General features: G+C 47.9%; 1 protein-coding gene across 22 annotated transcripts in view; it reads right to left on the bottom strand.

Annotated features, from left to right (window-relative positions):
* DYSF (dysferlin) overlaps positions 1-18465 on the bottom strand; it is a 225210-nt gene extending 206745 nt beyond the window's left edge. For 6 of the 22 annotated variants that reach the window (XM_043603654.1, XM_043603650.1, XM_043603658.1 and 3 more), the window contains exon 1: positions 17954-18464. In XM_043603654.1, coding sequence (XP_043459589.1) covers positions 17954-18041 — 88 coding nt within the window. In that variant the 5' untranslated portion in view covers positions 18042-18464. Of the gene's footprint in view, positions 1-8271; positions 8537-17953 lie in introns of those variants that run through there. The other 16 variants (XM_043603651.1, XM_043603655.1, XM_043603661.1 and 13 more) reach the window with 6 other exon arrangements.
* Positions 18466-26793: the final 8328 nt, after the last annotated feature.

Raw genomic sequence — 26793 nt, 5'->3', positions numbered from 1 at the left:
AATGCAATCCCTATCAAAATAGCACCATCATTCTTCACGGAGCTAGAACTAACAATCCTGAATTTTGTATGGAACCACAAAAGACCCAAAGTAGCCAAAGTAATGTTGAAAAAGAAAACGAAAGCTGGAGGCATCACAACCTCAGACTTTAATCTATATTATAAAGCTGTAATCATCAAGACAGTCTGGTATTGGCACAAAAACAGACACATATAGGGGCACCCGAGTGGCTCAGTCAGTTAAGCATCTGACTTCGGCTCAGGTCATGATCTCGTGGTCCATGAGTTCAAGCTCTGCATTGGGCTCTGTGTTGACAGCTCGGAGCTCGGGGTGGGCTTAGGATTCTGTGTCTCCCTCTCTCTCTGCCCCTCCCCCACTCATGCTCTGTCTCTCAAAAATAAATAAAGCTTAAAATTAAAAAAAAAAAAACACAAAAACAGACACATATATCAAGGGAATAGAATCAAAAACCCAGAAATGGACCCACAGATGTATGGCCAACTAATCTTCAACAAAGCAGGAAAGAGTATCCAATGGAAAAAAGACAGTCTCTTTAGCAAATGATGCTGGGAGAACTGGACAGCGACATGCAGAAGAATGAACATGGACCACTTTCTTACACCACACACAAAAATAAATTCAAAATGGATGAAAGACCTAAGTGTGAGGCAGGAAACCATCAAAACCCTAGAGGAGAAAACAGGCAGCAACCTCTGTGACCTCAGCTGCAGCAACTTCTTACTTGACATGACTCCAGAGGCAAGGGAAATAAAACCAAAAATGAACTATTGGGACCTCATCAAGATAAAAACTTCTGCACAGCAAAGGAAACAATCAACAAAACTAAAAGGCAACTGACAGGGGGACACCTAGGTGGCTCAGTCAGTTGGGCGGCCAATTTGGCTCAGGTTATGATCTAGCAGTTTGTGGGTTTGAGCCCCACGTTGGGCTCTGCACTGACAGCTCAGAGCCTGGAGCCTGGTTCAGATTCTGTGTCTCCCTCTTTCTGCCCCTTCCCCACTCGTGCTCTGTCTCTTTCTCTCTCAAAAATAAACATTAAAAAAGTTTTAATAAACAAATAAATAAGTAAAAGGCAACTGACGGAATAGGAGAAGATATTTGCAAATGATACATCTGATAAAGAGTCAGTATCCAAAATCTATAAAGAATTTACCCAACTCAACACCTGAAAAACAAATAATCTAGTGAAGAAATGGGCAGAAGACATGAATAGACACTTCTTCAAAGAAGACATCCAGATGACAAACAGACACATAAAAAAATGCTCAACATTGCTCAACATCAGGGAAATACAAATCAAAACCACAATGAGATACCACCTCACACTGGGCAGAATGGCTAAAATTAACAACTCAGGAAATAACAGATGCTGGTGAGGATGTGGAGAAAGGGGATCTCTTTTGCATTGTAGGTGGGAATGCACACTGGTGCAGCCACTCTGGAGAACAGTGTGGAGATTCCTCAAAAAATTAAAACTAGAACTACCCTATGGCCCAGTAATTTCACTACCAGGAATTTACCCAAAGGATACAAAAATGCTGATTTGATTGGAGCAAATACACCCCAATGTTTATAGTAGTGCTATCACAACAATAGCCAAATCACGGAAACAGCCCAAATGTCCATCAACTGATGAATGGATAAGAAGATGTGGTATCGGGGCATCTGGGTGGCTCAGTTGGTTAAGCATCTGACTTCAGCTCAGGTCATGATCTCGCAGTTCATGGGTTCGATCCCCTGTTCATGCTCTGTCTCTCTCTCTCTCAAAAATAAATAAACATTAAAAAAGGGAAAAAAAGATGTGTTATATAAATATACAATGGAATATTACTTGGTGATCAAAAAGAATGAAATCTTGCCATTTACAACAACATGGATAGAACTGGAGGGTATTATGCTAAGCAAAATAAGTCAGTCAGAGAAAGATACATATCACATGGTTTCACTCATATGTGAAATTTGAGAAACTTAACAGATGAACATAGGGGAAGGAAAGGAAAAATAATATAAAAACGGAGAGGGAGGCAAGCCATAAGAGACTCTTAAATACAGAGAACTGAGGTTTGATAGGAGTGGAGGAAGGGATTAAATAGGTGATGGACATTAAGGAGGGCATTTTTCGGGATGAGCACTGGGTGTCATATGTAAGACATGAACCACTGGGTTCTACTCCTGAAACCAAGACTACACTGTATGTTAACTAACTTGAGAAGAAAAAAATAAACTTTAAAATTTTTAAAAAAAGAAAGAGAGCAGAGAAGAGAGGAAATGGGGTGTTCTGGACTCCCAGAGAGAGAGAGAGAGACAGGCTGTCTCTGCCCATGAGTCAGGTGACAAGACTTACTGTAAGAAGCTTCCTGGCAGCTTAAGATTGTGCAAGCGGCCTTGATTATTCAACAAGTATGTATCGAGAACTTGTTCTGTTTTGGGTACTCGGTTGCCACTTCATTAGACTATCCATCGTACAAAGAGCATGATAAAGATTCAAAGTATCAGGACAAAACCAGAAGGCAATGGCAACTGAAAGGAGAAAAGATAGCCCTGGCTTCCGCTGAAGGAAGATCTGCTTTACTTGTCAGCACAGATACCCTCTTACAAAAAGGAGGGGTAGACTCTGATAACTTTGATACTTGCCCACCATCTGTGCCCCAACCTAAACCTATACACCTCAGGAACTGGGCAGCTGTCATTGCCCCCCATTTCCAGAAAAGTCCTACTCTTCTCACCCTCAAGAACCCACCCTAATATCCATCTTCCTAAATCCTCACTGAAACCACCCTTTCCAGGAAACAGCCAGGAAGGGGGGACGGTAGGTAGATATACCGGCTGTGATAGAATGTACTCTGAGAGGGGTACTCTTTAAACCCAACAGGCCAATTAGAACTGGGGACTATACCTGAAATATCTATGACAAAATGTTAACATCCTTAATATATGAAGAGCACTTGCAACTAATTAAGAAAAAGACAACCCCCACAAAAAACTGGGCAAATTAAAAAGCAACTCAGTAAGAGGGGCACCTGGGTGGCTCAGTCAGTTAAGTGTCTGACTCTTGATTTCAGCTCAGGTCATGATCTCACAAGTTCATGGGATTGAGCCCTGAATCTGGCTCTGTGCTGACATCGCAGAGCCTGTGAGACTCTCTCTCTCTCCCTCTCTCTCTGTCCCTCCCACCATCCCTCCCTCTCTCTCCCTCTCTCTCTCTCTCTGTCGCTCAAAAATAAACTTCTTAAAAAAGCAATTCAGTGAGACATAAATGCAAGTAAGTAATAGGTAATAACATTGAAATATCACAAATACTATTTGAACCTAAGAAATGGTTAAAGATGATTGTTAAAGCATGATAATGTTTTGTGTTAGCAGGATTATAGGGAAAAAAGTTTCATACTCAGCTAACGAGAGTGTAAAACTGGTATAGATGTTCAGGAAAGCAATTTGGGAAATGCAGCAAAGCCTTACACGCATCTCTCTAACCTCTGACACAGACAACAGCAATGCCACTTCCAGTGTTTACCCAAAGGGAAAAATTAAATATGTTAATAAAGATTTAATCAATTGGGGTACCTGGGTGGCTCAGTTGGTTAAGCGACTGACTTTGGCTCAGGTCATGATCTCATGGTTCGTGGGTTCAAGCCCCACATCGGGCTCTCTGCTGTCAGTGCAGAGCCTGCTTCGGATTCTCTCTCTCTCTCTCTCTCTCTCTCTCTCTCTCTACCCCTCCCTGTGCTCTCTCTCTCAACAATAAAGAAACATTAAAAAAAATTTTTAATGAAATAAAATCAAGCTTCACTGAAGCATTAGCACAGCCATTTAAAAAAAGATTTAATCACTGTAGGATATTTCCCACAGTGACAGTATAACTTAAGCAATGGATATAAATATTAACAATTTGATATAACCGAAATATACATCAATAGGGGGTTGATGAACTGAATTAGCGTGCATCCATGTAATAAAATACTATGCAGACATTTTAAAAAGACGTGTAAAGGATTATCTACTGACAGAAAGATGCCCCTGGTTCATTGTCAAGTGAAAATGTAAACATTCAAACATTTGAAAAAAGATATCTGGGATGGGACTATCTCTAGAGAGGAAGGCAAGGGATCTGGGAATTGTGATGGAGGGGTGAGACTGGCAAGGTTCTGTTCCTTGTCCTGGTGATACACATGGATAGTCCCTTCCCCATTTATTCATTAAAGCTGGGTGTCTCAACCTTGTCACTATTAACATTTGAGGCTGGATAACTCTTTCTTATGGGTATTGTGGGCCAGTCCTATACACTGTAGGATATTTAATAGCATCTCTGGCCCTTTCCCACTAGATGCTAGTAGCACTCCAACCCCCCTCCCCAACTCGGTGGTAACAACCCAAAATGTCTCCAGACATTGCCAAATGTGTCCTGAGGAACAAAATCACCCCCAGCTGAGAACCAGTATATTAAAGCATACGTTTACATTGTATGTACTTTACATGGGTGTTAAATTTCACACCTAAAAATTGCTTTTTTGAAAAAGAGGAAAAAAGAATCTTGGATAACCGATAACAAGTTAATTCAAAGTACCTGGATTTGGGGCCATTCATTACTTTTGCCTCATATATTCCTGCAATATATCCTTTTTAAGATTTTTATTTATTTATTTTATTTTGAGAGACAGTGCACACGCGCTCAAATTGGGGAGGGGTGGAGAGAGAAGGGGAGAGAGAGAGAGAGAGAGAGAGAGAGAGAGAGAGAGAGAGAGAATCCCAAGCAGGCTCTGCACCAACCTGGAGATCACGACCTGAGCCAAAATCAAGAGTCAGACACTTAACCGACTGAGCCACCCAGGCACTCCTATAATAAATCCTTTTTTTACACTGAGTATGCATTATGTTCACAAAAAGAAAATAGAAGGTTATTTCAACGCTTTAAAGCCACTTTATAATGTTTAAAAAGCCAGATTCAGACAGCCCTGCAGCCCACATTCCCTATACGGCTGAGGCACACCAGCCCCTAAGAAGTCTTTCCACCTTCAGAAGTTTCTATAAGATCCCCCAGCCTCCTGCCCAGAGCCTAGAGACCAGCCCCCACCTCTGTGCTCCCCCACCCCCACAGGAGACAGAAGGGTGGGAAGGAGGAGAAAGGGAGAGGGGCCACTAGAGAGACATAGGAAGGAAGCGAAGCCCTGACAGGATGAAAGAAAGGGAAGAAACAGTAATGCCTGGGTGAAGCAGGGTAGAAATTCACCAAGCCAGGTCGCAGGAGAGCACACCCTCAAGGAAATAACATGTCTGAGCTCCAAGGGAAGAGGGATCTGGTTTTGCTTTTGGCTGTGTCCCAGCACCTTGATTAGCACCAGCACATACTAGGTGCTCAATAAATATTTGTTCGGTGAACTAAGTGCATGAATGAAGAGGCATAAATAATCACATTAGCCAGTGGAAAATGGGCAGAACAGAAGAGAGGCACAGATCATCAAATGCTATAGGAAATGAAGCCGTTCATTCATGCAGATAATCTGTCAAACCTATCTGCCACAGCCCAGGTACCCATGGTAGTTTTAGTTAACTAATTAGTTAATTAGTACAGAACAAAGGAATGATAAGTATTCATTAATAACCTCCACCCTGAACCCATGAGAGAGGGAGAACCCATGAGAGAGGACCCAGAAAGTGGCCTCAGAGTCCAGCCTCCCAGAGCTCATGGTCTATTTCGGGAGGTAGGTCCTGAAATTACATCCGAGCCTGGAATGCCCTGGGAACAACTGCGGGGAAAGTGGGGCCGGCCAGGCCCATGCATTTGGGGCTGCAAGTGGGAGCCAAGCAACCAGTGCAGGCTGGTTTCTCTGCAAGCAGGCCACAGTGCCCTCTGTGCCATGAGGGGATCAGGCTCTAGGCTTCTCACCCCACTAACTGCACATCTGAAACGTTGGAGAATTTTTAGAAACACCTATATCTGGGCCCCTCCTCCAGAGATGCAAGCGAAGAGGGGATAAGGAGGTTGGTAGCGGTCTTTTTTAAAGCTCTCCACGTGTTCTGTTGTGCAGCCAGGGTAGAGCACCCCAGCCTAAATGATCTGTAAATTCTGGGTCTGATTCTAATGGCCTCTCCCCCTAAGTGTCAACTCAGCCATGGACTGCAGTATGAATAGCCCCTGGGGTGGGAGTGGGGGAGGGAATGACATTAATTTCAGATTTCACCACATCTCACATCAATTTCTCTTGGTTCCAAATGTTCTCTTGGTTCTCTTGGTTCCAAAATGTTCTGCATCAAGTAGATGTTAAGCGCTGAGTCTCAGACCTCTTGGACCTTGCTGGATCAGAATCCAGAGGATTCTCAGGCACAGCAAGTATGAGGACCACTGGCCCAGACTGCATGAGGCTTCAGGCACATCTGAAGGATGGTCAGAGCCTGGGCCAGAAAGCACACGAACACTACAGAGAACTGCTTTGTGCTCAGCACTGGGCATCCTGATAAATAGGACAGGCTGCTGCTCTCAAGCAGTCACAGCATTCTAAGCGTTGATCTGAGTGCTGGGCACAGTCTGGCTGGGGTGAGCACTCTAGCAGACCTAGTAAGGTGCTGTACACACAGAGAGAAGAGACTCATGAATGCCAGCGGAAGCCTGGGTGCCTTCTTGGAGAAGGTGGCATTGCAGCAGAGCTTTGAAAAACAATAGGCTTTGAACAGTTGGAGATGTTACATTCTATTATATTTCCATTTTGCTAGGAGTTTATCAATGCAAATAAATAGTAAAGCATCACAAGGGGTCAGGGGGGGGGTATGAATACTGAGAGGACAGCCGCTGAATGGGGTACCTGGGCCAGGGCAACAGCCAACAGGGGCCTCAACAGATGTGGTCACCTTCCTGACCCAAGGGCACTGCCCACTCCAAGCACTCCCTGCCATGACCACTGACCTGGACACATGGCTTCCCCAGGTTTCCATTCCCTTATCTGCAGAATGGAGAGATTGGGAGTTACCACAAGACTGTTCCAGAACCAGGGGGAAAGAGCTGTGAACAGATTCCAAAGCATCCAGGAGACCTAGGCTTCTTTAGGCCCCTGGTCTCAAGACCCTTACAGAACTTCTTGTCCAGCCAGAGGTGGACCCACAATTTATATAAGGGAATGGCTTAGGCAGATGAGCTAGCGACCTTGTCGTGAAGTTGCATTTCATAGTAGGCATCCAGTAACGTCACCAGCTCATGAAAAGAGCAAAGCTTTCCAAAATGTGTTTACTTACATTTTTCAAAAGAGGGATAAAATGTAAACTGTCCCATAACAAAGAATAAATGTGAGTATTTCTCACTTTGTCAAATTGTGTCTGCCATCTATGGTCATTATTAGTTTGAGGAGCTTGGAGTCTGGATGGAGATCCTGGGTCGGAGCTAAAAAGCCCCCTGGTGCCCTCACTGTTTTCAAATCTCAGGAAAACACCAGCCACTTTTCCCTCTACTTTTGGTAAGAGAGAAACCCTCTCTCCTCTCCTTATTTATCTTTCTTCGCAGAACTGGGGTCCTGACTCACAGCCATTGTTCCTTCTCTTCATTTTAACATATCCTTCCTTTTCTCCTTCCCCCTCTTGAGACACCTCCTCCCATGAGAATGTCTACCTTAAAGGGGATGGGTTAAGGGTACATGGTGAGAAGGGGGGTTAGGAGTCCTTTGTTGCTCCAGAGAGAGAGAGAGAGAGACCCTCTCTTGTCTAAACACCTCATGTAGATGCTTAGGCTCTTTGAATTCTGAAAAACATCCTTGACACCGCTCAAAATTCTGGCGTCAAGGCCATATCGCTCCTATTTTGTTCCTTTTCTTCCCAATTGAGGCATGGCGGATTCAATATGGCCAGTGTTCAATAAAGACGGGCGAATGAATGAATGAATGAAATAAAGACACAACTTCAAAAGCACACCATCTACACGCCCAGTTTGTAAGCGACCCTGATTCCTCTCTCTGTTCTGCACCCATCTTTCTTTTCTCACCCTTAGCCTCACTGCCCGGTAAAGGGTTCTCGCATCATACCTCCGGGAACGGGTCTTAGAAAAGTGGCAACTATTACATACTATAGCACTTTCCGTTTTCCAAAACTGCAGAGCACTATGGTATTTATTATGCTCTGGTTCATCCTCCTCGCCCTCCCTGCAGGGCTGAGATTTCTGTCCCCGTGCCCTGGGCTAGGGTTAGTGCCGGAGCCGTGGCCGCAGATGCGGCCGCGCGCGGAGGGTCGGGCGGCGCGGGCGCGCGGGTGCCGCGGCCAAGGGGCTCTCACCTCGGAAAGTCAGGCTGGCGACCGGGTCGCTGCGCCGGTCCTTCTTCACACTGGGGAGGTTGCTGGCCCTCACCAGCAGGCAGCACAGCATGGTTGGGCCGCCCCGGGCGCGCAGAGGCACGCGGGCAGGACGGGAGCGGGAGCAGGGGGCCCGGGCACCAGCGAAGCGAGAGCCCGGCACCGCGGCGCCCGCTCCAGAGGGGAGCAGTCGCCTTCGCTGCGCTTCCGCGAAGAAGTCCGCGCGCCCGGCCGACGCCGCGGGGAGGACACAGGACACCCGCCGGGCTGACCGTCCCACCCCCGCCCGGCCCTAGCCCCCGCCCAGGCCCGCCCTGCGGGTGGCGGGCGGGGCGGGGCTGGGGTCAGATGGGCGCCGGTGGCTGCGCTGGTCCCCCTCGGCGGATACCCGCCTCGGGCCGGGAACGGAAGCGGCGCTGACGCGGAGCGCACAGCTGAGCCAGGCGCCGGCGACTGGAGCCCGGCGCTCTGCCCGCCGGGGCCGGAGCGCACCAGTGCCGACCTCGCGGGAGGCCGCGTCTCTGCACCCCGCTGCGCCCAGCCAGGCTCCGCACGCCTAGGACGCCGGGAGACTAGGGAACGAGCGAAGGCGGGAGGAGGGGACATCCGGCCGCAAGAACGCGAGAGTCTGCGGAAAACTACCAGTTGCAGCGAGTGTGCGGAGCAGCGGGGCGACACGCTCCAACCCGAACCCCCGGCTTCGCGCCGCCCGACCAATTACCCGCCCGCGGTGCCCAGGCGGCCGTTCTGGAAACACTCCCGGACCGGCCCGAGCCCTCGCGAACCCGCCCCTCAGCTTCTCCAAGCAGTCTGGGGTCCCTCTTCTCCGTGCGCTGAGGTGTTTAAATTATATTGCGTTCCCTGAAGCACACCGATCCACACGCTGCCCACTCGGTCCCCCTGCCACCGGCTCGACGGCAACCTCCAGGCCCCCTCGCCCCCTACAGCGGGGAGGAATTGAGTTTAGCGCGAGCCTTGAGTGCTTGTTAGGTCCTTTGCAGCTGGTGGACTTCTCGACCACGGGAGCCCTGGCTTCTCATCTCTACACCCCTACACCGCAGCACCTAGCACCGGGCAGGACATCCACCTCCTCACTGGTCCTTAGCCTAAATTCAGTGACTAGTCATCATTCTCCTGCAAAACCTCTCAACTCGCTTTCCCCTCTCTTATTTAGAGGCTCCAGCATTTTTCATGTGGGTAAACCATAACCTGGTGAAATCCAACTCTGCTTACTCCACCCTGCACCGAAGATGTTGGAGAATCGCAGATCTAACCTGCCCCCACCACTTGATAACCGTGACTCCTGACTCAGGTGCACCCTGACTGCTACCCAGCAAGCAATCTTTCCACAGTCTCTTCAGAGAGGACTGTCATACTTCTGTCTCCCCAAACCTACAACACGCCAAGCCACCCTCACTCTGTTTGCTTCCTATTTACTGAGTACAGAACTTCCCCCAGGCTCCCAGGCTCCTAACCCCCATCAGCATCTGTGCCCAAATCCTTTGCCTTCTCTCCCATTTTTAATTGTTTTTCATTTTATTGATTTTTAGAGAGAGAGAGAGAGCGCACGCGCGTGCTTGGGGGAGAAGCACAGAAGGAGACAGAAAGAGAATCCCAAGCATGCTCCAGGCTCAGCGCAGAGCCCGATATGGAGCTCAAACTCACCAACCGTGAGATCATGACCTGAGCCCAAACCAAGAGTCAGAAGCTCAATGACTGAGCCACCCAGGTGCGCCAACCTTCTCTCCCATTTTTTAGGAATGAAACATCTATACTCCTAAGACCGGCTGGACACTTGGGCACTGGATCCCACCCCTTCAGTGACAAGTCTGAGGCTGTCTTCTCCCCAACCTTAAAGGTTGCACCTTTTCTAGCTGGCTGGGGACTTCCTCCGGACTCTCCCACTCTCCCTGGGTGACCCCACTACCTTCATAATGAGGTGGACACTTGCTTCCTCTCCAACATTCAGACCTCCTTCATCCCTCTTAGCAGAACGCAGCTGCTCAGGTATGACCCCCCAGGCCCAGCTCCAGGTAGATCCTGATCTACCTGAGCCCATCTCCTGGCAACGGCTCTTGCTTTAGCACCAGACATACGTCCTGAGTTGTTCTCCAGAAGGGATGGGCTTTTACTCTGGAAACGGACAAGCCCAACTCCCTCCCCTGATTCTTAAGAATAAGGAAGCCTGAGGATCCCATTGGCCTACCATCTCTAGGATGCAGCAGACACCTGTGGCAGCAGACCGGAGAGAAAAATGGTCTGCCTGGGTCTGAGATGACTCTGGAGCTGTACGCTGTATATGCACAGAACCCACCATGTCTCTGGATCCTACTGGGGCCTAGTACTCGATGGGAGTTCCCTCCAAGGGGGCATGTATTGCGAGGGAAGGTCACCCTAAGACTGTTAATTATTAAAGCCTACTTGAGGCAAGATCTCACTTACTTGAAGCTTAAATCTTCCTTGCTGACACCCATGACTTTGGTAGCATCTATGTGCCCACAGTATCCAAATGCCTCCACTGAGGCATTTTCTCTACTACCCTCTCCTGCCTGGTCCACTGCAGGGGCCTCCCAGCTGGTCACCTCTAGTCCATTATCTACACTGGGGCCAGGTGATCTTACGACAGATATGATCAGGCCTCAAAGGCCTCCCTTGCTCTTGGGATGAAGCCCAGATCCCTCACCTCCACCCACTGAGAAAGGCCACTCCACCCCTCACTCTCTGAGTCCCAGCTCCTATGGCTTCTCAGGTTTGGGAACGTGCTGAGCTCTCTTCCAACTTGGAGCCCTGCCGTCTCCTCTGCTTGTGAACGCCTTCCCCTCTCTCTTTACAGGGCAACCTCCATGCATCCTCAGGCCTCAGCTTACATATTGCGCCCCTGGGGAAGCCGTCTCTGACATCCTGGCCTAGGATGGGTCCCTCTGGCAAACAACTGGACAGCCGCACTTTTATTCTTGGCATTCATTGCAATTATAAGGAATAACTGTGTAATTACCTGCTCGAGGTCTAGCTGGATGGTGGGGTCAAGGAGGGGAGAGACCAAGGACATCTCAATCGGCCAGGTATTCCCAGTGCATAGTAAGGGCCGGCCTGCGGTTGGCGTAGTGGCCAGTGGACTTGGTTCCCCAGTGTCCTTTCCGCCCCATGATGAGATTAAGCCAGTGGTTCTCAAAGAGGGCAGTACTGCCCCCTGGGGGAGTTTTGGATATAATGATTTGGGATATTTTTTACTGTCCCAGTGATTCCAGGCTGTGTTCCTTTCCCCCAGCTCTCCACATCCCGCCACCTCCTCCTGCTTGAATCCATCAGAGGTAGCACAGGAAATCTGTAGGGGGCATATCTGATATTTCCAGAGGAATATTCCAAAGGACTCGTACATACAAACATTTGGCTTGTGTCCCAGCAACGGGCTCCACACGTCTGTTCTGTAAACCAGAAAAGCAGCAGCTGGTGGCCTGAGCCCCGGACACTTCCTGAGGCCCCTTTCCCATTCCAACCTCCAGCTTCCCAGCCTGGCTGCTGTTCACTGCTTCCTGATGAGATAACTGACTGTTCCTTTGGAGACATCATAGTGCAGCCTCGTCCTAAAGGGGGCTTCCTCCCAAAGGGACTTGTATCAGGAATGCAGTTCTCATGGACAGCCAGCTGGGCCCTCAACTTGTCGCCTTTCTATATGTTCTCCCCTTCTTCTACAGAAATGTTGCACAGTTTTACCTGGACACATGGCCACCCAAATAGAAACTAGATACGGCCTCACAACTAGATATGGCCATGAAACCAAGTGATGGCCAGCAGGGTATGAGCAGAATGTACAAAACTGTCTGATTGTATCCTTATAGGGAAGAGGCACGCCTGCCTGTGCTGTGATACAGGTTGTGATGGTGAAGTCACCAACCATGTTGTCAAGGGGACCCCCGGGAATAGCAGAGCAACAAGACAGAAGGATCTGGTGCTAGACAGCCCTGTGGGTCAGCACCTTACTGGCCAGAACTGCCTAAACATCAACTAGGAGGTAAGTGAGAGAGACTATCGTGTTCACACCACCATTAGTTAGGGCTCACTAATAGCCAGGTTTGCACCCCACCTGAAGCTCAGGTACGGGACAGCTCCTCAGCACCCCAGTCTACCCCAGTACCTCTGTGAAGGTGGTAGGGCCAGCTTAGGAGCCACTGAGAGGTAGGAAGGTGGTGAGGGGACATGTTTTGAAGCTGAGTCTGCATAGCAAGCCCGGACTTTACTTAAGATGTCACGTTAACTGCAACAACATTTCAGGGCTGATAGAGATGAGGAGGAAGGGACTAGAGTTCTCCTCGATTTGCCCCATTGCCCCATCGGTGTATTCACAGATAGGTGCTGACTGATAATCCCAAGAGAGAGGAGACTGGCTGTCTGTTATCCCAAGAGCCCAGGACTAAGGTCTCCAAGATTGAATGAAACACCGTGCTTCACACACTGTCATTGGTGTCCCCTGGGGGTGCATTCGGCCTACAGACCTATTGTCTTTGAGCAACACAATGTTTTATAACAAAATAATAGCTTAATTAAACATCAGGAGGTTTCTCCTACAAATCCGAATTTATAGCTTCTCTTGAAAAACCAGAGAAGCTGGCACACGGACCCAAATTCTCTGCCTGACAGTGCCTATCTGGCACCTGTGCAGTGAGCCGTGCACTCTCAGCTCACTCCACTTGCCACCACTTACCCAACGCGCATTTGCTTTTCCTTCTGACGTCATCTTAGTTACACCACCTCCCAGGCTCCCCTAGGCATGTGAGTTTTTGGTCCCTGCCCTCTTCTGTCACCTATTAGGGGTCCTACCTCCCTGTCAGTCGAAGAAGAGGTACTTCTAACTGAGATTCTTCTTGTTGCTGGAGTTGGGCCGACTGGTATCTTCTGGCTCAGGTCTCTCTTTTTACCAAGGCCTGACGTGGGGTGACCAAGAAGCAAACACACCTTGCCCCTCTGCTCAATGATACCAACCTTGAGATGAAGACTCTGCCTATGAATTTACAGGATTCCTTCAGGGCACATGTGTCAAGGTCCAAGAACTTCCAAGAGTATGGACGGTCCAAGGCATCCTTCTGCCCTCTCCCCTCACATTCACTGAAGGATACGTGCTCCATTGATAGCCCAATCCAAAGCTGGGACTGAAAGGGCACCTGTGTATCCACCAAGGGTGTAGAATGTACAGGCAGCAGTGACTCTGGCCATGGCCATGATCATGTGACTTCCTGGGCAGAACCATCTTGTAGTGGGAACAATCAGATGGTCCTGGGCCTCCATCCCAGTCCACCCTTTTCTAGCTATGTGACCCGAGGCATGTGACTTGATCTTTGAGAGTCTGCTTCCACTTCTGTGAAATCGAGAGAATGATACTTCACAGAGCTGTTGGGAGGATTCAAACTGAACGATAGCCTTTCCGGCACAATGACTGGCACACAGTAGGTTATAGTAGATGTTAGCACTCTACTGGCTAACATTTCATTCTAATGAAGCAATTTGGAAAGAGATCAGCATACAGATAGCTGAGATTGAGCATGACTTTGACCTGGGGAGAGGCACCGAGAAGGTTTGTAGGCTTGAAGGGTCACCAGAGGAATATTTGTCCCAAGAAAGACCTACCACCACGGTGATGGCCGTGGCCAGACATCAGGCAGGTGGACAAATGCCTTCAGCTCAGAAGGGGCTGCTCCAGAGTGGGCAGCCAGAGGAGATAGGACCAGGGTCCCTTGAGGCAGAGGGGATGGCCACTCACCACCGAGCCCCTTGTGCCCAGTGTGATGCAGCTGATGATAGGAATGACCGGGCAAAAAAGATAGTGACAGTCTTCTTGGATGTGTGAAGTGATTTCCTTGTATATGTACAATGCATGTTAACTATAATAATTATAATAAATATATATATATAATCATATATAATATTAGTAATAATAGCTAGTATGCATTCAGTGCCAAGAGACTCTGTCAAAGAGACTGGACTCCAGGGTGTGAGCAGACCTGGGTTCAAATCCTGCCCCTCCACCTTTTACTGCTTGTCTCTTGAAAATCAAAGGTAAATTATGATCCAAAGGAAATCGTGAAGCAGTGAAAGATGGAGCTCTGGAGCCAGATTGCATGAGCTCAGTTCCCAACTCCACTACTTACCAGTGTATAACGTAACCTCTTTGTGCCAGTTTTCTCATCTGTAAAATGGGGGCGATAGTTGCTATTATATATGGTTGCTAGGAGGGTTAAGTGTTTACATACAAGTGCCTGGTACAAATTATAGCTGGAACATGATGTAGCTCACGGTTAATGAGTTTTATTTAGAACAGTGCCTAGCACTTACTAAGCTCGGTATCAGTTAAATACGTCTCTTTCAAAGATTATTTTTTTGAGAGTGACAGAGCGCAAGCCGGGGAGAGAGAAAGAGAGAGACAAAGGATCTGAAGTGGGTTCTGTGCCAACAGCAGAGAGCCCAGTGCTGGGCCTGAACTCAAGAACCAAGATCATGATCTGAGCCAAAGTCAAATGCTTTGACTGAGTCAAAAGCTGAGCCACCCAGGCGTCCCTAAATATGTCTCTTTCAAAGGATTGTTATGGGGTTTTAAAGAAACAGCAGCTGAAAACGGTACATTGTTTGTACTTAAATGAATGCCCATTCTCTCTCCTTGTGATGAATGTACATTTTCAAAACCAGAATCCTCCATCTGTTAGTCATTTGTCTTATATTGTGTGCCCTGCAGCCTTGCACTGCCCCCTACTTTGACTCAGCCCCATGCCAGGTACCCCCAGCACCCCCACCCCCCACCCCACCCGTGCTGGCTCAGGCTCATGGTGCCTGGGTGTGGGCAGCACATGGTATGCTTATTCATGAGCCATGGATGCTGAGAACAACAGAGGGCGGTGAAGAGGGGGGTGGGGGTGAGGATGGGAGGTGCTTTAGCCCCTGTATGACCTTGGCCAGGCCCTTGCACTTCTCTGGGCCTATTTGTTCATCTCTAAAGAGGAAAAATATCCCTGCCTTTTGGCCTCACAAAGCTGCTGTGAGCATGACATGAATTTATGTGTGCACAGAGGAGGTGTCATTATGGGATATTATAATCAGGTAGCCAAAGGAGGAGCTTTATGGGCCCAACACCTAAAGGGTCTGGCTAACTGGTGAGGAACTACTCCCCAGAAGGGTGTTTGGCTCTGAGTAGTGATAGTGTGTCCCTGAGACTGGGGCCTTCTGTGTAATCATTCGCCAACTTGGCTCTGGCTGGGAGAAGGAGGGTGAACAGGCCTGAATGCGGCAGGGAGGCCAAATTTGGACTTGGGTTAAGAGCAGGGACAGTGCAGGAGGTGGAATGTGTCCAGGGCTGGGGGAGGGAGGGACTGCATTCCCGGTGACTGGGAGTGTGGGCTCACCAGCCCCCTCTGGGGGCACTCACTGTCAGCGCAGACAGCCTACTTCCTTTCTCCCAGGGAAGGGGAGACCACCCAGGGGAGCCAGGCAGCAGGCAAAGGGCAAAGCTGCAGACTGACATCACGCAGGTGGGGGGAGGGGCGAGTCAGGGACACCAAGGGAGGATGACGGATGCGGGATGGGGAAGATGGCCCCACAGACAGCCCTTGGGGTTGAAATAATGACAGGAGAGGAGCCACACCAGCAGTACTCCTGTGGGTAAAGCACTTCAGGGGTTAGAAAGTGCTTCCCCATACATTATTCATTCTTTCCTTTCTCCTACTAGGGTTCAGGGCCTGGCATGGGTAGGGGAACCATGAATTATGAGACAAGTATGTATGTGTGTGTGTGTGTGTGTGTGTGTGTGTGTGTATTAGGGGTGGGGGAGGGTGGGAGAGGTTGTGATCAGGGAAGAAAAATCTGGTTCAGGCTGAATGGACACCAGAGGAGACAAGAGCCCTGAGAACACAGGCAGGGCTCCATGGTGGCCCCCCTTGAGGTTCTTTTATGCATTGGACAGCTCTAGAGGGTGCCATTTGCAAAGCTTGTTCAGCCCTTGGCCTAGGGCACTGTGATGGGGCCTAGGGCACTGGAGCAAGAGGCAGCTATTCAAGCACAGGGTTTCCCCCTCCCTCCAAGATGACAGTACCCTCCTTCCCCTCAGCTAGGGGGATATTCACGGTGGGTATGATGCTCCCTGCAGCTGAGCAACTAGGAGCCCTGGGCCCTTCGTGAGGCTGCTGGCCTGGCCTGACATGCCCAGTGCTGAGGATGCAGAGGAAGTGTGGAGGCCCCCCATTTGTGCCTTTGTCTTTCCCCTGGAAACACCTGGATAAATTTCATTTCCGGAGAAAACTGTGGGAAACTGGTGGAGAACAGGTCAAAACAACACGTTAGCGAAAAAAACAGCTGTAGTGTCACCCCCCCACTCCCCTTCTATCCCTCCTCTTGGCTCAGGCTGCTTCCCAGGTCACAGGCTCATTCAATGACTCCTCCTTGAGAAGCCCCAAATTTCACATCCAGGAGTGTGTGTGCACATGCACCTGTTCTGACATGTCTTTGTGTGCTGTGGTGGACACACGCCTTCTTTCTCTGAACCTCTACCCCTTGGAACATCACAGATGTCATATGCAGTCCTGGGTGTACATGTGTCTCGGAACACATATGTACATAGGCATCGGGCGTCTGGGAACAAACAGGTATATCCAGGAACTCACGAAACTGAAAAGGGAGGTCTGTTGGATGTTATGATTTCTGAGGGCCTGAGATGAAGCCAGGTCTCTGGAGAGAAGGGAAGTGACAAGTAATAGAGACTGAGAACAAACCCACTGGGTTGGGGCTGGGGGCTGGACTCTCATACCCTTGGCTCCGGTCCTCCCCCCCCCCCCCCGCCCCCCAATTGGCTCTAAACCTAAAAACCCAGCGGGGTAGACCACAGCTCTGGCTTGACTGTGAGGGTAGTCCCAGGAAGCAGATTGGGCCTGGTCCTCACTTCCTGGAGAAAAAGTTCAGTCATGACCATGGGAAGACTTTACTGTGGGAGGTCCCAATCTGATAGGGGAGTAGGCTCCTCTGTTCAAGGATGATGAAGATACCACTCCCCAGATACCACTCCCCAACAAGCTCCAGTCTGGTGGGAGGGGAGGGGAGAAGGGAGAAAGTTCCTAGAGGCTGGTGCTGGTGTCAGCCCTGCCAGCTGCTAAATTTCTCCCATCCTGTGCGGAAAGCCAGAGTAGGATCCCTGGACAGGAGAGCGCTGCCTCTGCCCCCAGTGGCCGCCTGCCTGCCAGCCCAGCCTGTGATAAAGAGCTGAGGCCTCGGAGAGCAGCCAGACCCAGGCCCCGGGAAGACAGCAGGGCTATAAATAGGCCTGGGACCCAGCCTTCGGTGGAGAGGAGGAGATCCCCGCAGTACAGTGCGGGGAGACCTCTGCTAAGAGACCCAGAAGAGTGAGAGGAGAGGTGCTGGCCCCAACTTCCAGGCCCACTTTAGCCCCAACCTGGGTTCAGCTTCCAGGTTCCAGAGAAGCGCTGTTCAATCACCTCATTCATTGCCTCAGTTTCCCTCTGGGTCGCCCCTTTCTGAGGATGTGTGTCTTTCCAACACTCAAAGTCAGTCTGGCTGGGGCGTGGAGTCTCTTCTCTCCCATCCCCGTGCCCTCTGGGTGGAGGTCTGAGGCGTCCCCTTTCTGACCCCCCCCCCCATCCCTCCGCCCGGCGGGGATGCAGGCCCCTCCTACCTGCAAACACCGCTGAGCAGTAGGCATCGCTGATATCGGTGTCTGGGGTGTGGACGTTCTCGGCGTAGAGGATGAAGACTCTCAGCATGACTGGCGCGAGAAAGGGCCCCGTGCGCCCAGGGCTCGGAGAGGGCTGGAGAAGGTCGTGGAGGATCTAGGCGCAGCTCGTGGGTCTCCTCACTGGAGAAGGCTGGAGGAGGGAGGCCGTTTGGGATCGCTGGCTGCCGGCTCAGATCTTCTGCTCTTAAAGAGGAACAGGCCAGCCCCAGGCTGCTCCAGTGGGCTACACGCGGTCCTCGCACCCTCTGCTTACCAGCTTGTCAGCAGGCGCTCTGAGAACTGGGGCTTCTGCTCATCTTCCACCCCCGCCGCCCTACCCGGCTCGGCCGAGCTGTAATTCAATGCTCCGGCCGCAGACTCTCCCAATGACAAGGCATTTTGCACCTGGCTGGGGAAGAGCGGACTGGGCGGCGGCCGCGATGGCGGAGGGCTGGCCCAGGGCTCAGGACGCCCGGCGCAGTCCAGATCTCGCTCCAAATGGGAGAAAGGCTCTGCCCCTCCCCCGACCTTCCACCCCCGGCCTCGCTCCTCGCCAAGTCTGTCGCCTCCTCCCGACGCGGGGATTTGAGCACTCCCGGTCGGTCGGAGTCAGCGGGCCACTCTGAGGACCAGTTGGGGAGCAGGCGCAGGGACTGCGCTTTCCTGAGAAGCCAGGAGCTGAGGAATTTCATTGACCGACCTGGTCTAGCTGCCTTAAAAACTCTTGCTTACCTCCCCCTCCCCCTCCCCCCCGCCCCCCACTTTCTGGCTATAAAAGCAACATCTGGTACCTTTAACACAAAAGCATAAAAGAAAGAAATCTCTGAGTCTGAAAAAAATAGTATTAACATTTGGAGATTTACCAATCCAGGCTTTTCCCTCTTGAGTGTGTGTGTGTGTATGTGTGTGTGTGTGTGTGTGTGTAAATTAGAGAATTTATTATATTTCTGAGATCAATGTATATGCAGTTCTGTGCACTGCTTTTTCAGGTAACATTTTCTTGCATCATTATTCATTTTTCATAGACAATTTTTTCAATAGCTACATACTTTTGTATCATATGAATGGACTAGACTTACAAAACTTTCCCATTGTTATACATCACTATCGTAACAGTGAGAAATACTTTTTTTTTGTATAAAAACTAGGATATAACCCCATCTTGAGCCCCTTGTGCTAGTTCCTTAGATTGGATTTTCAGCTTTGGAATGATAAGGTTGCAGGACATACTTTTTTTTTTAGGTCCTAGTACCTATTGCTAAACTGCTTTCTGGGAGCTGTGTAGATCCACATTCCCAGCAGTTGGGTGACTCACCTTCTAAAGAGGGCCACTCTGATGGGTGTGCACCTGTCAGCAAAACTTCTCTCCCAGCAACCCATGGGGGTAGCACACACACCCAGGGCAGGAACAGATTGCTGGGGCTTTTTGCCCCACGGGTGGTAAGAGTGGGAGCAACCCTCCCTGAAAGGTCTGTAATTTTAGGATCAGGACAGCAAACATTTCCTGCAGCAACCTGTGTCTCTTCTTTTCTTTGCCTCTAGCACACTATGTGGTTGGGGAGGAGGGGGAAATGGGGGTTGAAATTCAATCATTCATTTAACAGGCATGTATCAAGTCTTACAACATGCCAGGACTGTCCTGGGTGATGGGGACACAATGATGAGCAGAAGTGGCATGGTGCCTGTTATGGGCTGAATTGTCCTCCCCGCCCCCCCCCCCTGCCAAATCCATAAGTTGAAAATCTATGTTAATCCATATGCCCTAACCCCCCAGTTAGGAATGTGACTGTGTTTAGAGATAGGGCCTTTACAGAGGTGAGTAAGTTAAAACAAATCTGTGTGCTCTAATCCAATGCAACAAGTGTTCTTTTTTTTTTTTAATGTTTATTTTTGAGAGAGTGAGAGAGTGAGAGAGAGCATGAGCAGGAGAGGGGCAGAGAGAGAAGGAGACCCAGAATATGAAGCAGGCTGAGCTGTCAGCAGAGCCCAACGTGGGGCTCCAACTCAGGAACCACGAGATCACGACCTTAGCCGAAATCAGACGCTTAACTGACTGAGCCACCCAGGCGCCCCCAACAAGTGTTCTTATAAGAGAAAATTTGGAATGGAGACACCAGGGATGCATACACACAGAGGAAAGACCATGTGAGGATACAGTGAGAAGGTGGCTCTCAAAGCCAAGGAAAAAGGTTTCAGAAGAAATCAAATTTGCTAACCAATAACTGGATTTTGGATTTCTAGCTCCGAGAACTGTGAGAAAATAAATTGCTATTAAGTCACCCAGTCTGCTGTATATTGTTATGGTAGTTTGAGGAAACTAATATAGTCTCTGATTTCAAGGAGTATACACTTCAGTGGAGGAAACTGACACTTAATGAAATAATCAAGCCAATCATATACCAGTGCAAATCTGTAAAAGCAAAAAAGGACAGAAAATGGCGGCCCTCGTGTATCCTAGGAACAATGAGAGGTATCTGAGATGAGATGTGAAGGCCAGTTAGGAGTTCATTGGGCAAGACTGAGGTTGCGGCAGAGAAAAAGGGTGTTCTAGAGAGCAGTAAGAGAATGCTCTGGGTCAAGGCTCTGGGGAGGGCCTGGGAAAGACCACTGTGACTGGAGAGCAGGCTGGGCGTAGGGGGTGTGGAGGTGTGGAGGAGGTGAGGCTGAGAGAACCACACAGGACCTGAGGTAGTCCAGAGGAATGACAGGATCTAATTTACTTTTCAAATGCTCCCTCGTTGCTTTTTGAAGAATGAAGTGCAAGGCGCCAGACTGAAGGCAAAGAGATCAATTAGAAGCTCCACCAGAGGGATGGTGACCCAAGGTACTGAGAGTGGGTTGGAAGGAAGTAGAGCAAAGCTGGGAGGAAGTGGGAGGGACGTTCTGCAGAGCAAGTGTATGAGTAGATCAGGTTTCTTGCTGCTAACCTTGGCCATTATATGTTGCTGGACAAAAAAACTTTGGCTTGGATGAAGTAATTGACTCATTCATTCATTCACTTAGCCAACATTTATAGGGTGCCTGTATGTGGCAGGAATTGGCCAGATTCAAGTTTTAGAGAAGGGTACCAGGTAGGGGGTAAACTTTAATTTCATTGGGAAGAAGGCAAGAGGCCCTGTTGATACAAGGAAAGCCCAAATTAAGATCTATTTTTAAAGAAGTACAGTTTGGCTCTGTTCAGATGTATAAAGTAACACGAACCTGCTCTAAGGCAGAACTAAAATTGGATCTCAGAAGCACCTAGCTGCTTGCAAATGTGGTGTGACTAAAGTGATTTGACCAGAACCAGTTTTCTTTATCTGTTAAACACCCATCCCCTTGCAACTTCTCTACATTATTTATTCATGCAGCAGGTTCTCTTCAAACTTTTTAAGTAAACTCTCCCCACAACATGGAGCTCACACTCATGACCCAGAGATCAAAGTTGCATGCTCTACTGACCAAGCCAGCCAGGCTCCACTCTCTTCAAACCTGTTATCCACAGGACATTCTGTACAGAAATAAATGGTTAGTAAGAATGCACCTCAACTTTATTCCTCAATGTGTAGGATATGTTTGGGGTGTCTTCTGTATTTCAAAGAACTACATTCTTTGAGACCACCCCCTGGCAAAGGGAAAGAGACCCAATTCAAGATTCAACACTGAACCAATCTGCTGCTCTCTTTTCAAGAATTTGGAATTGAGACTGAGGGATGCTAGCCTCTATGTGTGGCTGGAGCTGAACTGAATAAAACTGGAGGCTCAGAGGAACCACATGCATGGAAAAGTGGAGAAATTTGGAAAAAAAAAAAAGACACCTTGATCTTGGACTTCTGGCCTCCAGAATTGTGAAAGAATAAATTTGTTGTTGTAACTACCACAGTTGTGACAATTGGTTAAGAGCAGCCACAGGAAACTAATACACCAAGCCTCTGACAATGCAATCAGACCATTGTTGAAAAGAGCAGGCATTCAGAACGTTTTACTGCTTATTGTTTTGGGGCAGAAAATGAAGGTCAACTCTCCAACCTCACTGCGAAATCAAGGAGCAAGTTTTATATTATTTCCCAGTAGAAAAAAGAAAGAAAAAAACCAGCAGATTTTTAGCGAAAGAGGTAATTTGGAAAACGTACATGATTTCTATGTTCTCTGCCATACATATCTTGGCAAAGCTTCCTGAGAACCACAAACCTTGGTCACACTTCAGTCATCTTATGTTTCCCTTGAGAAAAAAAACTCATGGTAGTTTCAGAGGGCTTCAATTTCCCATGAAAGGGGCCTTTCTGAGAATCTACCATAATAAATACTTAGTAAGCACTTGATAAATAGAAACTATTATTATCCGTTCAGGAATGGCTGCTGGTACAAGGGAAAGGAGTGTTCAGAATGGATGGTCAGATTCCTCTGGTCTGAAATTCCTCCCTGAAAGCCCTCCCTTTAAGCAGGGAGTGGAGAGCAGCTTGTCTGCTGAAGTGCATAGAACACAGCTCTGGGCCCATGTAAGTGGGTCCACTGGTGTGCACAGCCCTCCTTTTAACTTTATTTCAGAGGGTGAGGAGTCTCTAGATTGGATGAAAGAAAGCCTAAACACACACACACACACACACACACACACACACACACACACACACACGGAGAGAGGGAGGGAAGGAGTAAGGGAGAGTGAGACAGAGTTTCTGAGGAAAAAGATGGGGTATGGGACAGACTAGGAATTAAACTTTTTTTAAAAGGTTTTAGTTGTTACTAAATTTTTAAAGTTTGTTTATTTATTGAGAGAGAGCAAGTGGGGTAAGGGCAGAGAGAGAGGGACAGAGAGAGAATCCCACGCTGATAGCATGAGCTTAACTGACTGAGCCACCCAGGCGCCCCTAAACTTTTTCTGAAGTGAGGTAATCTCACCTTGTAAAAGAGGCTACAACATCCCACTACGTACCAATATTAGTAAATGTGAAGAAACCTACTGCAGGGCCCAGCAGGGGGGAGACTCAGGTCTTGGTGATGAATGGTTCCCTGCTAAGATGCAGAATAAGGGCACCAGCAGAGCTGATGCAGATGAGGGGGAGCAAGTGTGAGGGGGTCCCTGCTGTGTGTCTGGGGGAAGAGATTGGCCAGGGAGCTTTCTGATGCTCCATACCCTAAAATTCCTGTTGAATCATGGGAAGATATCACCACAAGGCCTAAAGAACATTTCCAGGAGTTAAGAGGGCAACAAACTGGTAGCATTTGCAGTGTTTCCTCCTTGGCTGAAGGGTAGGACTTTAGAGAAAGAAAGGATACCATGAGAAGTGAGTATCTGACATGTCGATGTTTCAAGTGTGGTCAATCTGAAGGTCCCCTGTATCAGAATCTTCTTGTAAAAAGTGGAGATACCTGGGTCCCTCTGCACTCGTACATCTATTGAGTCAAAATCTCTGCAAATGGCCCAGGATTCTGACTTTTAAAAGCTCCCCAGTTATTCTTTTGCAGACCAAAGACCAGGAACCAATGTCCTGGGTAGTATCAAAGAAAAGGCTTTGGCTCTTTGGATCACAACCTAACATACCAGATGAATGCATTCTTGAATCCAGATGGAGTACGTTTCACAAGCACTGAAAAGATTATGTTTGGAGACTGGCTTTAAGTGGAAAAAAGAGAGCATTGGGAAGAAGAGGGAGAAGGTGAGGGAGATAATATTCAGCTAAAAACTGTAAAACCAGTAGGACAGGAAAAGAACAATGGCAGCAGTGTAAAAGGATGACTCTGGAGTCAGACTACCTGGATTCAAATCTTAGCTCTCTTTACGTACTAGTTGATGGGTCTTCAGCAAGTTACCTTACTTCCTGAGGCTTGGTTTCCTTATCTATAAGAATGTCTGCCTCATTGGATAAATGCTTGTGATGGTTAACTTTATGTGTCAGTTTGACTGGGCTGGGGGATGCCCAGATAGCTGGTAAAACATTATTATTATTAATATTATTATTATTATTATTATTTAGCATTTGAATCAATAGACTGAGTAAAGATCATCCCCACCATCTTGGGGGGACATCATCCAATCCATTGAGGGCCTGAATAGACCGAATAGACCAAAAAAAGGCAAAGCAATTTGCACGAGACATTCATCTTCTCCTGTCCTCAGGCATCGCCTTCCTGGTTCTCTGGCCTTTGGACTTGGTCTGGGACTTACACTATTGACTCCTTTAGTTCTCTGGCCTTTGGGTTGGGACAGTTACTACACCATTGGCTTTTCTGAGCGAGCCTCCAGCTTACAGACAGTAGATGATGGGACTTCTCAGCCTCCATAATCATAAGAGCCAATTCCTCATAATAAATCTCTTTATATATTAATATTGGCTCTTTCTCTGGAGAATTCTAATACAGTGCTTTGCATATATTATATGTGCCTGGTGCATAGTGAGCATTCAATAAATATTAGTTGTTATTATTATTGGAATGTGTAACTAGTATTTCATAGGATTAAAAGGTTTTTTTTTGATATAGTTTATTGTCAAACTGGCTTACATACAATACCCAGTGCTCATCCCAGCAAGTGCCTCCTCAATGCCCAACATAGGATTAAAACTTCAGAAATGTGGGGCACCTGGCTAACTCAGTCAGTAGAGCACATGACTCTTAATCTCAGGGTTATAAATTCGAACCCTGCATTGGGTGTAGAGATTACATAAACTTTTTAAAAAATATAACAAAACTTCAGATATGAAGCCACCATATTTATGATCTCTGATATCTATAAAAATGTTGTAAGCTGCCCTAGTCCATTCAGGCTGCTATAACAAAATACTATAAACTGGATGGCTTATAAACAACAGAAATTTATTTCTCACGGCCCTGGAGGCTGTAAGTAGAGATGAGGGCAGCAGAGTACTCTCTTTCAGGTTGCAGACTTCTCATTGTATATCTTCACGTGGAGGAAGAGGGCTAGGAATCTCCCTGGGGCCTCTTTTTTAGGCACTAATCCCATTCACAAGGGTTTCACACCCATGATTTAACTACCTCCCAAAAGGTCCTACCTACTAATCCCTATTACCTTTAGGGGTTAGGATTTCAACATATGAATTTGGGGGAACACAAACATTCAGACCGTAGCAGAAACAGTTGAAGTTGTAACAGTAGAGGTACGTACATAAACCCAACAGAGTGATATAAGATACTCTTTGTTCAAAGAAGCATAAATACCAGGTGAGAGAGTCCTGCAGATCAAGAAGACACACCCCCCTGCATGGAAATCCTCAGCAAGACACAAGCAAGAAAGGCTCTAGATGGAAGGAAAGGAAAGGGGAGATTAATGGAAATGATGACTCTTGTGTAGGTACAAGCTGAGGTGGTAAGGAGAGATATCCACTCTGAACATTTAGGGAAGTTACTCAAAGATATGTATCTGGTAATGTTCTGACTTCTCTTAGGGACAATTCCATCTCTCAGATGAACTGAAAAAGAAGGGACCTGCTACAAGAAACCTAATCCTGACCAACAAGAAAATAACTGATTGGAGAAGCAGATGCAGAAGGTATGCTTGGGGATTGAGCCTGACCAGGGCGATGGCCGGTTTTCAAGGCCCAAACCCTGTCAATTCTGTAGGGCTCTGCCTTTCTACAACATGCTGTATTAATCAAGCTCCCCCAAACCCAGGGCACTCACTTAATTCTTTGACCCTGGCAAATAGTCACCATTACTAAGAGCTTTCTTGGTAAGCAAGAGCTGAGGAAGACCTCTTGAGGTTTTTCACATATTTGGCTTGAGAAAAACAGGACTGAGCCAAAGGTCCTGGGAGACAACAGGACAAAGCATACTACGGTATTTCCTACCCAATCACAATACTTCATAGTTGCTCTTCTCTCCTGCCCATTGTCCAGTGACTGGTCCAGAAATCAGATACTATTGACACCCCTAACATCTGAGAACACTATCAACTCGATGATCCCCATCAAGCCTAGGCTCTGAGGTCAATCTCTACTCATATTCAAGCCTCTTAGTGATTTTGGGTATTTGTCAGAGCATCCTTAGTTTGTTACGCCCAGCATATAAGATAATGGTGGGGGAAAAGATTTGGAAAAAAAAATTATCATATAACATGGTTGCTATAGTCTCCACCTTTGTATTTGATAACAAGACCTATGTTGATCATTACAGTTGAACGTTTCCACTACTCATTCAATTTTCCTCTTAACCTCTGCCAGCATGAAGGCTGGTCAAATTTGAGTCTTTCCTGGTCTTGTCATTACCAGATTGCTGCAGTTTTCCTTTGAGCAGGACTATTGGGCCAGAGTCATAAGGGGGCACACCCATGGATCTGCTAGGTTCCAAACAAAGTCCTTCTTGCTCTCACTGTGTAGTAGCAACTCAATTTCCCTCTGGTAAACAAGACCAACCATTCTATCAGGTACAATAAATTATTTTCCTTCCCGTGGTCTAGTGGCATGAGTAAACCCAAAAGGTGAAAGGGTGGCCTCAGCTTCCAATTCATTAGAATCATGCCCTATGTCTTGTGTATGCATTCTTTTTTTTTGGATACTTGGACTTCCAAAAAGATTGAGGCCAAGGTCATGGAGAAATAACAATCCTGGATTTTACTGGTAGGTAGAAATCCTTCAAGTGGGTTAGTTGGTTTAATAGTGAGGGGCAGCACTCCCACTTCTACTCCTTAGTTCCCAAACCCATACATTTCAACCATGGGTGAGATGGTTCTACATACTGGCTTCTGTCTAAGGTATATAAAGCATTTGTAAGACAACACCCACACATCCCAAGGTGTTATCTCCAACTTGTGTCATAACTAGTCTTTAGGTCATTCTAACTATCAAGCCAGCTGCTTCTGGGTGGTA

The sequence above is a fragment of the Prionailurus bengalensis genome, chromosome A3 (genome assembly GCF_016509475.1).
Source record: "Prionailurus bengalensis isolate Pbe53 chromosome A3, Fcat_Pben_1.1_paternal_pri, whole genome shotgun sequence".
In the NCBI taxonomy this organism is placed as follows: domain Eukaryota; kingdom Metazoa; phylum Chordata; class Mammalia; order Carnivora; family Felidae; genus Prionailurus; species Prionailurus bengalensis.
The sequence above is the reverse complement of the archived record's forward strand: the minus strand, read 5'-3'. Positions and strand labels throughout refer to the sequence as shown.